We start from the raw sequence: 13,226 nt of genomic DNA, 5'->3' as shown, positions 1-13,226 counted from the left end.
CATCCTGTCGCGGGAATATGGCTTTACAGCCAAGGTATAGCCTCGGTTCGGCAGACGTGCTACCATCCGTTTCTATTGCAAGTGTAAAACATATCATTTTGTCCGCGCACGTAATGCCCGGTTATCAACGTGTCTCATCGCCCGCGACATTCGCAAGATCCGTTCGTTTCTATAGAGCTGCCAATGAAAAAAATGTATGCGGAATGTCGCGCGGTGGCTAAATTTAATACCACGAGGGATGATTCTTTAAACGTAATACGTAATATGTCGCGCTTCTTTCATACACGACTGAACGAAGTTGCCATAATAACGGACTTATCCGAGCCGACTGAATGATTGATCATCAACGTCGCGTAGCAATGTATTGAACTTGTATCATAGATACGATATTGGACGTTTTAGAAGGTAATAGATAGGTACGTTTCATTATTAAACGTATCCAAGGAAATATGTAAAATATGGGAGGGGGGAGAGAGAGAGAGAGAGAGAGAGAGAGAGAGAGAGAGAGAGAGAGAGCAATAAATTAAGAAAGTGAAATGGGAGAAATCATCACAGAAGTAAGGAAGAATACCGAGGAAGAATATTAAGGAAGAGAATAAGGGCAAGATAGAAATAAAAAGATGGAAGAAGTACAAGTGAAGAGGGTAATTAAAGGAAAAGATAAACGATATTAAGCAAGGACTAGTTGAAATTATGAAAAAGATCAGAATTTTAGTAGCCAAAGATAGAAGAGAATCTTTTAATAGGGAAGGATTTTAATGCTAGAATAGGAAATACAGGCACAATTATATAAGAACAAAGAATTTACGTATATAGAAGCAAGAGGGAACTCAATAATTGATTATGGAATAGGAAATATAGAAGCAAGAGGAAAGATTGATAGATTAGTTATAGAAGAAAGAACAGAATCGGATCATAATAAAAGAATGCCTTAGGAAATGGAGAATAAGAAAAATAAATAGGAGTCAAAAAGAGGAAAATGTTTTCAAGAATGAAGGAATAGAAGTTAAAAATTTACGATATATAGGAATACTAGATACCTAAGAAAGCAAGAACATAAAAAATTATTTTAAAAATTATTGCGACATTTAGAATTATTTAATAAAATTTGGCGCTATTTGGAATAGAATAAAAATATTTATAGACTGACCATAGCGAAGCTGGAATATTGGAACATTTAGTGACAAATTGTATAGTAGAAATAAAAAATAGCACAGGAATAACTCAATTATTAGAAATGTTTATATAGAGCGAAAAATAAATCTAAGCAACTAAAATCTTTTGTTAGATTAAATAGTCATACCAATTTTTTATATGTTAAGCAAGTCTACATTAAATCAATAAAAAACCCCTTTCAAAGCCTTAAAAGGAGTCTACGTATCAGACTACGGATTGACGATTACGATTGATGGTTGTCCAGTTCTGTTTCAATCAATTACGATGGACTTGCTATCGATTGGAGTAGAACCGGGCCATCATTAATTGTAATCGTTAATCCGTAGTCTGATACGTAGACTCCTTTTAAGGCTTTGAAAGGGGTTTTTTATTGATTTAATATAGACTTGCTTAACATATAGCAAGAAATAATTTTATCTATTTCTATCTATTGATTGAAGGGGGATAAGGATTATAGCTTTCGTCCATTTTTACAATTTTTAAAGTGATCTCATCTTGTTTTTTTTTTTTGTCCAAATTGTCTTCATTTCTCTCGAGTTTATTCATGTTATAAAATACCAATTTCATATTCAAATTTTTTCTTGGTAATGCCCTTAAATTTGTCAGAAATTAAAGTAACATAAGACAATAAAAACCACGATAGGGAACACAAAGTTTTTAATGATCATATTTACATTATCTATATACAATTTATATGTATATATTATATAAATGTACATATGTAATACATAGTAAAAAACATTGTGTTTATTTCAAAACCAAATTCCTTTCAAGTACTTATTAAAAATTTAAGACTTTGTGTCAATATCGACTTGAGTGTTAATAATGTAATTATATGCAATATGATTATGTGTTTAAACTATTAGGTGTTGGAATTAATTCGTAGCGTTTTTAATGAAAGAATGTTATTTATTTCACATGAGCATTAAAAAATACATTAATGAAAGTACTTCCCATCACTTGTAAAACGCTACGAATTAATTCCAACACCTAATACTTTACATTGATGATATCGTTTATATGTTTTGTTAAGAAATAAAATATTTCAGCATCATAATTTACAAATCAAATTCTAAAAATAATGTGTATAAATAAATTATTTATATTATAAGAAATATATTCGAGAAGTATATTCTACTCTTCTATAAAATGTTATCTTACGCTCTATTTTAACCTAACTTGACGAGTGCTACCGATACTACATTGTTATTTATAAAGCTTGCTAACATTAATAATTCTATCGCGTTATTGGCTCTACGAACAGCATTGGTAGCGTTTGCATTCATAGCGTCTCCACGAACGCACTCAAAATGTGTAAAGCAATCTTTGGGTGTTGAAAAGCACCCAAAGAATAAAACACTTTTATTCTTACAAATTTCAAGTCAGCTACAAGGTATTGATCATGTAACTTTTTCTGTAGAATGGAAACGTAAAAACTAAAATTTTTTATGTGCGTACACACACACACACACACACACACACACACACACACACACACACACACAAATCATACAAAAAATTTCACTTTTTACGTTTCCGCGGCACACTTTATACAGAAAAAGTACATAATTGATCCCCGAGAAAAAAGGTAATTATAGTGACTCATTTTGAAAGATAGTAATATTTTAGTGATTTGTCAAAAAAAAAAGATTTAAGTAAAAACTGAATGGCACCTCTAATGGCGGCACAAACCTAATTTCCAATATCGCACTAAACTGAATGCATAAATTTATAATTTTGTACTATATTATTTAAATATATTGCTGTGATATATTAAAAGAGTTTAGATATTCTCCGATAATTCTAAGATAAATGAATAAAAAATGAATGTATATGTACTTATTTAATTTAACATATTATAATATCACATATATCAAATGTTAATTTCATCGATAAAAAAAATGCAATGCTCCCGCAATCTGTTTCCAAATTGTGTAAAAGTTTTATGTCACATATTGTAACATATTTATTTTGTGTTAAATTAACATAAACGTTGAATTGGACCATTTAGGACATATAAAGTATTAAACTTAACACAAATTTTCTGTTGTGTATCTCTGAAAAGAGAAAATAAAGAGAGAAAATAATTTATGAATTTAAGCTTTTACATATATTGTAACAAAAATCAGGGGAAATCTGAAAAATGTGTTCTAAATAACAGCCATTTTGACCGTTTTGATGATAAACCGATTCTATAAACACTTTATATATTCTAACTATACATTTTTTATTAATATCTTGTAATTTAAAAAATTATAATAATCAATTTGTTCGCCTCAACGATATAGTGACATTTTTTTCATATAATTCTGAACAACTCGATAATCCGAAGAATAATAAAATGACTGATTAATTATTACGTATTTTTCTATCCATTAGAGAACTGGCATTATAGAAGCTCGCACTCGAGATAGCTACAGGTAGAGTAGTTACAATTATTCCATCATTATAATTCATTAATTATTTGTAAGGACTGTAAGATTGATTAATATCACATGCACGTAACACATAATTGCACCAATATATCGATGCTATAAAATCATATCACTTATGATCTCCTTCAAAATTCTACATGCTTCGCAGGACTTTTGCGAGCAATCGAGGCAAGACGGCAAGACGAGAAACTCTCTACCCCACCAGCTGCTCGGTAGCGTTTGCCCGCGCCGAGAGGCGCGTCACGCATTCGGACGAGCACGCATGCGTTTGATGAGGGAACAGAGAGAGGGTGGAAACGTCGACCAATGAGTGTCGAACGAGCGGTGGCTGCCCGGGCGGAGCGTACGGGCATAAACGAGACGCAGCACAAGCGGATTCTGCCACACGACGTCCGACAGCTGAGGGAAGACGTACGTCGTACCATCCAAAGAGACTTTAAGAGGGTATCCCTGTCAAAAGTCCAGTATTTCTTTCCCCAGTGAAAGTGTCCTCGTGACGACGGTTGGTCGTTTTTAAACTTCCCTCGGCAACGTGTCGTGCGAAAATTGCCGCTCGACATGGAAAGACAAAGCGAAAAACGAAAGGCGCAGCGCGAGTTTTGAAGAAAATTCAGCAGGCAGATAAAGAAGTAGGTAAAGATGCTTCACGGCGCTTTACCGCGGGCCTTTTTGGCTCCGGGTCTTAATTACATGAGCTATTACAGCGAAGAAATTCATCCTACTTACGCTGCGCCGCCGACCACGTGGCATATTCCAATGGAGGATCCATCCTCGCCGATTTACTCACGAATCCCATCAACTGAACATCATGCATCCTGGGAGTCCTCGAGATCTTCGACGCCGTGTCCGTTGGATCTGTCCTTGAAGCCGCCACCGACACCGAATACCCCGAAGACAGAAGAGATGATCGAAGTGGGTGTCGAAAAAGATCTCAGGATCCGCGAGGAAGTTGAAGCTCGTCCCGAAGATCGCAGAGATAGCGAGGAGGATCAACAGCTGATTGTCGACGATTTGGACACCTTACGAAGCTCCTCGGCGCAGAGCCATCAAAGCCAGTACGAACGATTGGTCCTTAATAAAGAATCGCCTCGCTTTCACGATTCGATCGTTGACAAGTTTCATTTTCCCGAAGAAACTACTCGATTGCCGCCATATCCCGGAAGTGAACTCGCCTCAAAGTATCACCTGCATAATCAGAAGCTCCTTTTGGCAAGTCCAACGCACTTACAATCGATGCAGAGTTATCATCAACAATTGCTTTTAACACCGCAGCAACATCTTCAAAGTGTGCACGCGCCTATGACCCCGCCTAGTACACCATCACCGCCTCAATGTCCTAGGAGAAGAGTCCGAGAGGAAGATCTCATCTTACCGTCCTCGGGGATGTCCGCCAACGGCTCTTCGTTATCGACCCCAAAGCAGATTAGCAACGAGAAAACCATCGCCCAGAGGCCCAAGAAGAAACACGCCAGGCGGCTCAAATTCGACGAGGACACCAGCAGCCCGGTATCGGGCACCGTCATCTTGGGTCCGGACGAGGCGGTGGTGACCGGCGACATCGATCCCGCCTTCAACATTGTCGAGGTCACGGAGGAGGCGCGCGCCGAGTTAGCCAAGATCGAAAATCGACTCGGACCGTATCAGTGTAAGCTTTGTCGACAGCTGCACGAGGACGCCTTCCAGTTGGCGCAACACCGATGCTCCCGAATCGCCCACGTGGAGTATCGTTGTCCTGAATGCGACAAGCGGTTTTCCTGCCCGGCTAATTTAGCGTCTCATCGACGTTGGCATAAACCCAGACTACCCAACACTGACAGTTCCACTACGTCGTCATCTACGTCATCATCGTCAGGAAACAACGCTGAGATCCCGTGCACCAGATGCGAAGCCAAGTTCACGAGGCAAGCTGCTCTGCGTAAACATCTCGCCACTCAACATCCTGAGACCAATAACAATGTCAGCAATAGTAATAACAACAACATCGGAGTCGACAGTCAGGAAGTCATCGGTAAATCAGACATCGCCCATACAGTTCCGACCAGCCAGTTGACCAGCGAGATGACTTGACACCAATTTCCGGCGAGACCTCTGCCGAGACGACCTGGGCTCTACTGGAGATTCGGCCTCGATTTGTAAGAAAAGGTGACATTTTTTTCGTTCATTGATTCGGCAGTTTTCGTAATGAGTATACAATCAAAATGCTCAGTACGCTTTTTCTAAGAGAGATATTAGTCCTCTATTTTATGGGAATTAAATTCTCTTATTAAAGGAAGAAATAAAAAAAAAACAATCGAAAATTAATATGAAAGAGCAAGAGCATTATTGTTATTGTTGTTAAGAAGGGACACTTAATTTTTATTTATTATTATCGTTTTATAATTTTATTATGTTTGATCTCGTTACCGTTTGTTTTATCCTGACTTTTTGTTTAATTTTATTTTATTTTTGCTGTTTTATCTCATCTTATTTTAGTCTGTTTTATTTTGTTAATTATTTGTTGTAATTATATAATATTAACTTTCATTTTTTAAATTTCTTCTCCATATATAATAACAATGCAAAGTTTAAATTAAATAAAAATAAAAACAAAATGTGTAAATTAGAAGTTAGAATTGAAAAAAACTTTGCACGGAGCAATACAAGAAGATTAAAAATAAAATAACATTAAATTAAGTATGGCTAAAAAATTGAGTGTCTCTTTAATGTGTATAATCTATAATATTTTTGTCATTATTAATTATACAGTATTTTTAATTCTTATATGTACAAAGATGGCACTACTTCTAGTCTTTGCATGTACAAAGATGACTATTTATTGTAATTCTAAAGAAGATGAGCTAGTAATACCAAAAAAAGTAGTAATTCGAAGAAACTAATAAATATTGCTAATAAGATTTCTTTTTAATCCATTTATGTGTGTAGAAAGGAGTCAATCATCCTCTGATAAGAAATTTCTTATTAGAGGATGATTAGCTCCTTTCTATATACATATATCTATGATGTGCGTCATTTCTAATTTGCACAGATATATGGAACAATTTACACGCTAGTTTTAAACGGCCTATTACACGGGTTGTCCTGGGAAATCTCTTGGGGATTTGTTATTGCCTTCTGAAATAGCAATTAAATAACAATCGGATATTTCTGGCCCTATTTGAATTTAAGTTTTTGATACAGAGAGCAAATGCACAATTCTCTGCATCACGATCGCCACGTAAAGAGATCCTATTCGATCGATAAAATTAATGCAGTCTCCATTAGAAATTAATGTATACATAGCATTATACTATCAAAAATTCTTCGAACTAAATCTGAAAAAAGAATAGCTAATTATCATAAATAATTTTTTCTAAGAGTGGCTCAAGACTAATCATAAAAATGAACAATCATTTACGACAATTATGAACAAATGTAAAGAATGTTTCTTCTTTGATGAAAAAAATCAGAATATATTTATCAATATTTGATTTTTGATTATATATTCGTGAATATATATATGTATATATTCACTGAAGCAAATTTGTTCGTTCGCACGCTTTGCTTTGTCTGGAGTTACTCTTACTGAGATTGTTATTAAATTTCATTCATAATATTCACCGGGAAAAACAGGGTTGCACATCACCATTGCAAATTGTGTGTCGATTATATCATATCTATAGATAATGGAAAAATTTAAGTATCGTTGATAAAATTCATTCTTCATTGTTTTTTTCATTTCATTATATATTCTGGCATGTATTATATATATATATATATACTCTGAATATATATTCTTAGCAATCTTTATTGCAGAATCTGATGAGCACTGTTTACAATTCTAAAATTCTAAAATAATACAGTTTTAAATATTTAGTACAATATTTAAAAAAATTAATTGCTATATGTGCTAAATACAAGCGTCGCATTATTTTACGATTGAATAGCTGATATGTGTGTAAATGTCGATTGAATTTATCGAGTGCACTATTGCCAAAGAGATATAGTAATTGTAGAATCCAAAGATCTCTCTAGTCATCTCCAATTACTCGAATAATTAATTCTAGTCATAGACTGTGTCATGTAATTAGAAGCAGGTTTTAGTGAGAGTATATATTCTTTGTAAATTTCTGTAAAATTTCGACAACGTTAATCGCGAACAGGCAATAAACAGAAACGATCTTTTACGTGATGTAGATATGTATATATACATATAGCATGCGCGATGTATATATAGCGGGACGCGATTAAGCTAAGTGATAGACTATCTAATATAACGATCTCAATTTGTCTGACGTTAAGTTGGTAAAGATATAACAGATTCATTCGCGTTTAAATCTATCCGTTACGCTGTTTAAAAAGAGAAGTTAATTCAAATATCAAAGGATATTTAACCAAAAGATATTTAGCTTTTAATTTTCTTTTATATTTTCTTATAATTGTTTATTCATTCATAATTTGATCAAAATAAATTATAATTACGTAGATTCATATAATATAATTAATTTGTTATTTGTGATTTTATTTTTTAGAGTTATAATTTTATATCATTTATCATTTATTGTAATTATTGTCTTGGGGGGGGGGGGCAGTTAATTTTATATTTATCTTTTCAATTTTTTTTTAATATTACAAATTAGGTTATTAGAATCAGAAATTTTTTTTTCTTGATATTAGTTTATCTATACATGGCATGGACGTATCCAAGGAGAGAGTTTGAGGGGTTCAATCCGAAATTTGTTATTAATTTTTTTATTTTTAATTATAAAAATATATAACTTTACTTTTAATTTTAAAAATAATATTTTTTTTATCATATAAAAATATTTTTTCTTTCTATTACTATATAAGAAATTTCTGGAACTTTTGAAATTTCTAACTTTTTTAGTTAGAATTTTGAGTCCGATATACAGGTACGTAAGAAAAATTTTCGCAAGTTTTTTGAAAAAAATCTCGGATACGCTTATAACTTCTGGTCAATGATGAATATTTTGGAACAACTTCTCAGACAACAAGCATGTTAAAAGACGTCATAATGACATACATGTTGTCTTTGTTGAGAACGTTACAATGTACAGATTGTTCTTGAACGTACTGAGACATTAGTAATTAATTAATATTGTACATAGCACATTGATCTTAGAGATCGTATATACAGCTATAAACCAAAGATTAAATAGTAGAGATAGATATACAAAGTAATTATAAAGTCCTTGTGCGGTTTTAAAATATTTCGTTTTAAATATAATAAAATTGATCTGAAAGAATAATTGAAAGAAATAATTATTATATACATATTCTTGGGAAATGTTATTTTTTACACTACTTATACAAATTAAAATGATTCCAAAATTTTATAAATATGTTTTGTAATCGATTTACGTTAATATCTCAAGAAAAAATCTAACGGATTCAAAATTGATAAACACAGTAGACCTTGAATTCATCCATCAAGAAAATTTTAAATAGATGGATCACTTATAATATTTAAATTTTTTTAAATTGCAAGTCTAACGTTTTTTTTACAGATTATCATGTTTATTATATTTTTAAAGAAGGTTATGAAAATTTAAGCACAAAGACTTTACAAAATCTCAGCCTATATACAGGATGTCCGAGACCACTCACGTCATTTAAAAAGAGAAGTAATTCTTATCAAAAATTTCATGTTCCATTAAAATAACTCAATTTCCAGTATGATTAACCCATTTTTGTTCGGAATCGGAAAATATCACCATTAATATCATCATATTAAAGCGTATTCGATTTATTAGATTTTTTATAAACACCTCTTCCTTCGTTTTTAAATGGATACCGCAGATAGTCTGGGACATCCTATATAAGATTCCTTATGTCCATTTCCACTAATGTAGATTAACTTTAATACCGGATTTCTTAAAACTAAAAAAAAATAAAAAGTAAATTGAACTTAAGATTGAAGTTAATCTATATTGATGAAAGACATTAATTAGCAATTAAGTTTCTTCTTTTAATTTTCCTTTCTCATTTCATAATTCTTCTATCCTTTTATTTTATATCTTAGCAAACATCGATGATGAATGCTTTGTTCTTGATGAATTTGTACACTGAGATATTAGCTAGATATAAACGTAATATAAATGAAACTATACTAAACATACTAAATACGCATTCAAGCAATTGAGCGGCATACTGTAATATTATATGTATATCTTTCTCTAAAGTATCAAACTATTCATTTTCTGCGGATGACCGATCTATAGTTATATCTAATAATATAATAGTATTAGCAGCGGACTCTCAAAAGTTATTGAACACATTTATGCTAATGACAATTAAATGTTGCGACTCTAATTATAAAAGCAAAACTCTGCTATACGGCCATATACATAGTTGATCGAGACTTACTTTAATTTTTAATCGTATAAGATATTCTTATTAGTTATAGCAATAATGCATTTTATTCTGCATTTCATAGTTTATATACAGTCTTTGATTCGAACTATTTTAAGTTTCTTGTTATGTCGTTCGTTCTGCTAATTCAGAGCGGAAGAGTATTTTCTAATCATGATTTATAAGGCAAACTTTTATAAGTGCAACGATAGATACGAAGCAGTGCAAATGTTCAAATAATAATACGCGTAATTTTTAATCAATTGTAATACAAATTGAAAGTTAAGTTAGTTGCAATAAGTATATATATATATATATATATATATATATATATGCGTGTGTGTGTGTAAGAGAGAATCTAGATTAGAATTATAAACATTCTGAGAAAAGCTTTGCTCTCTTGCTTGCGAATTAAATATCGCTAATAATTAAATAAAAAATTCAAATGGACAATTAGGAATCAGTGCCGTAAGTGTTGCGCTTAAATAATTAACAGACCTTACGATTGCCCATTTAAAATTTTTATTTAATTATTGTTGATTTAAGGAATCTCTTAATTATTAAATTAATATTTTAAAAAACTTTTAAATAAAAAATTTTAAATAAAATATCGCTAGCGTCATTTTTTTTACAATGTTTCCGATCACTGTCACAAATCGCTAAAGAATCGCGTGAAACAATGTAGACACGAACAATTAGTTTTAATTTCGGGCAGAATGCAATTTTAGTTTTAAATTCCAAGTTAATGCATGTGATCAACCTGGAGTTCCCATCGCTTCGTATTTCAATTGCAATGGAATGGAAATCTACTCGCAATGTAGAAACCTAGATATAGAATTACGTAAAAGCATAGCTTACCGACCTATCTAATCCGTTAAAACATATAATATTAAATACATGTCGTATACGTTATATGTTTACATATAATTATTCGGACGTAATATGATGTATTATCGAGAGCGACGAAAGAGATCACATAAATGTTTAAGGCGTTATACTTACTCGAGCGTTTTTTGAAATTGTAAATAAAATGAACGCACGTATGCGTGTATATGTATGTATAAATGTATGATATTATTGTATTCGTCGGATAAAAATCACACGATAAATCTCAAACTTGTGTTATTTGTATTGCATCCGACTGCTTTGCATTAGATTAATTTACGGATGCGTTACGCTGTCTATACTTGTAAATAACGCGTCTTGACTTCTGAAATACATGTCTCTCAGGAAATGAATTACTTTTTTCTGTACCCAATACTCACAATATCTGGTCTTTTAATGAATATATACACATGAAAATTTTGAAAATAATTGTGCTAATAATATAATAATAATAACTCAAAGCAATATTAATTTCAATATAATAAATAAATATAATAAAGGTAACAGTAATACACATATCTTTTTCATAAGCAAGAATTTTTCGAGAAATTTTTTGGAACTTTTCAAATTTTCATAGTAAATTAATTTTATAAGCCATGCTGTCCGCAGTCGGGATAATTTCGTTTTACATTATTCGTTTTATATTACGGCCAGCACGCCGTTATTAATTTTATACTTACGATTTATTGTATCATGATAAATTTTGTTATTAAGAAAAATGGAGATTAATTTCATATCTAAAATAAAATACAGTATGGAATGTATATTCGTTTTATTGATCAATAAAGAAAATAATCATAACTAAATATGTTCATCTTTCGACTCCACTTTCAAATGGTCGGATTTCAAATTCTTATAACACGTAAAACTTCAATCAATGAATATCGACATGTATATTTTATGAGGAATTTTATGAAGATGTAGTGAGTGCCTACGATTGTTTTCAGTTTTTTGAAATTATGGATTTCAATTTTAAAATCACAGATTTCAAATTTAGATCTCCTATGATCAGGTATCTATTAGATCGAAAAAAAGAAGAATGTTTCACTGCTTTCAATCTTTACGATCTCGATATTTCGATGAGATTTAGAACAAACTATTTAAAATGTAAACAAAAACACGAAGCAATTTCAAGATGGTGTGACAGTTTGAAGCCTGTTTGAAGAAATTTGTAGAGTGAATATGTTTAGTAGTTATTATTAAGTTGTTTGTTAACTTAATTTGTGATATATTATTAATCTATTCTTAGGATTACAATTCAAGTCTGTATTTCAAGTCTGAAAATAAATTCAACGCGCAGTTTTCAAGGATTTGTGGTATATATATGTATATAAATTCACACGGAATTGTTCCAGCATTAAAAATCCAAGCTTTAGTCTTCCAATCTACCGTTTAGCCTTCATTTTTTAACTGATTCTTGAACTTTATTTGTTACTCCAATAGGCTTTCTGTGGCGTTGGTAGTTATGATTACACAGTAGATCGAGGGGGAGGAAAACGCACGCACGCACGCACACGCACACGCACACGCATACAGAGAGAGAGAGAGAGACCCTTTCTTTTTCTTTTCCCTCTCTCTTAACCATTGTGTAATCATAACTATCGCCACAAAAAAATCCATTGCAGTAACAAATAAAATTCTACGTTTTGTAAGATTAAATATTGCTAGATCACAGATCTTACATAGTTGTTATGTCAGCTATTTCAAAATACAACTCCTTAAATAATCTAAATTTTACAAAATTTAAGTGACATTAAATAATATATAAGGAACAGACTTGCAAAATGTATTTTGTCTAAAATTTATAATTTTCAGAAAACGAGAAAGAAAGTCATAAGGAAACCGTCTTACAGAAAATAACAATTTGCCAATCAGTAAGATGTAAAATGTTAAACAAAATTGAACAATTTCTAATAAACAAATGAATTTTATTTGTTTCTAGTTAAAAGACATAACGCACATCAAATCTAGATTTTTTCAATATGTAAATTGACGCTGAAAAAGTGCTTTTTGAACATTCCAAAATAGCTTATCTTTTATTATTAAATACTATATCTTTTATTATTGAATACTATTGCATCACTGACTAAAAAAATGATATTTTGGACAAAATGCATTTTGAAAGTCTGCTTTTTATATATTCTTTTAACATTTGCTTAAATGGTTCATTTCTCACACTGTTTTATTTCACATAGCAAGCCGTTATACATTTTCATTCTTTCATAAAACATTTCTTTTGCGCATTTCTTGTTCTGTTGAATTTTATTGTAATATTTCCAGCCTATTGTATTTGTTTGTCGTTCTAATCTCTTATTTCTACTATTCCTAACTTATTTCTTACTTATTAATTATTCAGATAACATGTTTTTTAGAAGCTTAAAA

At 31.7% G+C, this 13,226-nt stretch overlaps 1 protein-coding gene across 1 annotated transcript; it reads left to right on the top strand.

Moving 5' to 3' along the window:
- The first annotated feature begins 3,948 nt into the window (after positions 1-3,948).
- On the top strand, positions 3,949-11,193 carry LOC105154198 (Insulinoma-associated protein 1). The gene has a single exon (XM_087407781.1). The coding sequence runs from the start codon at positions 4,251-4,253 to the stop codon at positions 5,676-5,678; it is 1,428 nt and encodes a 475-aa protein (XP_087263907.1). The 5' UTR covers positions 3,949-4,250; the 3' UTR covers positions 5,679-11,193.
- The last annotated feature ends 2,033 nt before the right edge of the window (positions 11,194-13,226 follow it).

The sequence above is a fragment of the Acromyrmex echinatior genome, chromosome 7 (assembly GCF_024713525.1).
Source record: "Acromyrmex echinatior isolate Ae372 chromosome 7, ASM2471352v2, whole genome shotgun sequence".
Lineage (NCBI taxonomy): Eukaryota > Metazoa > Arthropoda > Insecta > Hymenoptera > Formicidae > Acromyrmex > Acromyrmex echinatior.
Note: the sequence above shows the minus strand (reverse complement) of the source record. Positions and strands in the feature narration are given on the sequence as shown.

Bases quoted from the DNA above. Each gene is read 5' to 3' on its own strand.
- LOC105154198 (XM_087407781.1), top strand. From the start codon at position 4,251: ATGCTTCACGGCGCTTTACCGCGGGCCTTTTTGGCTCCGGGTCTTAAT.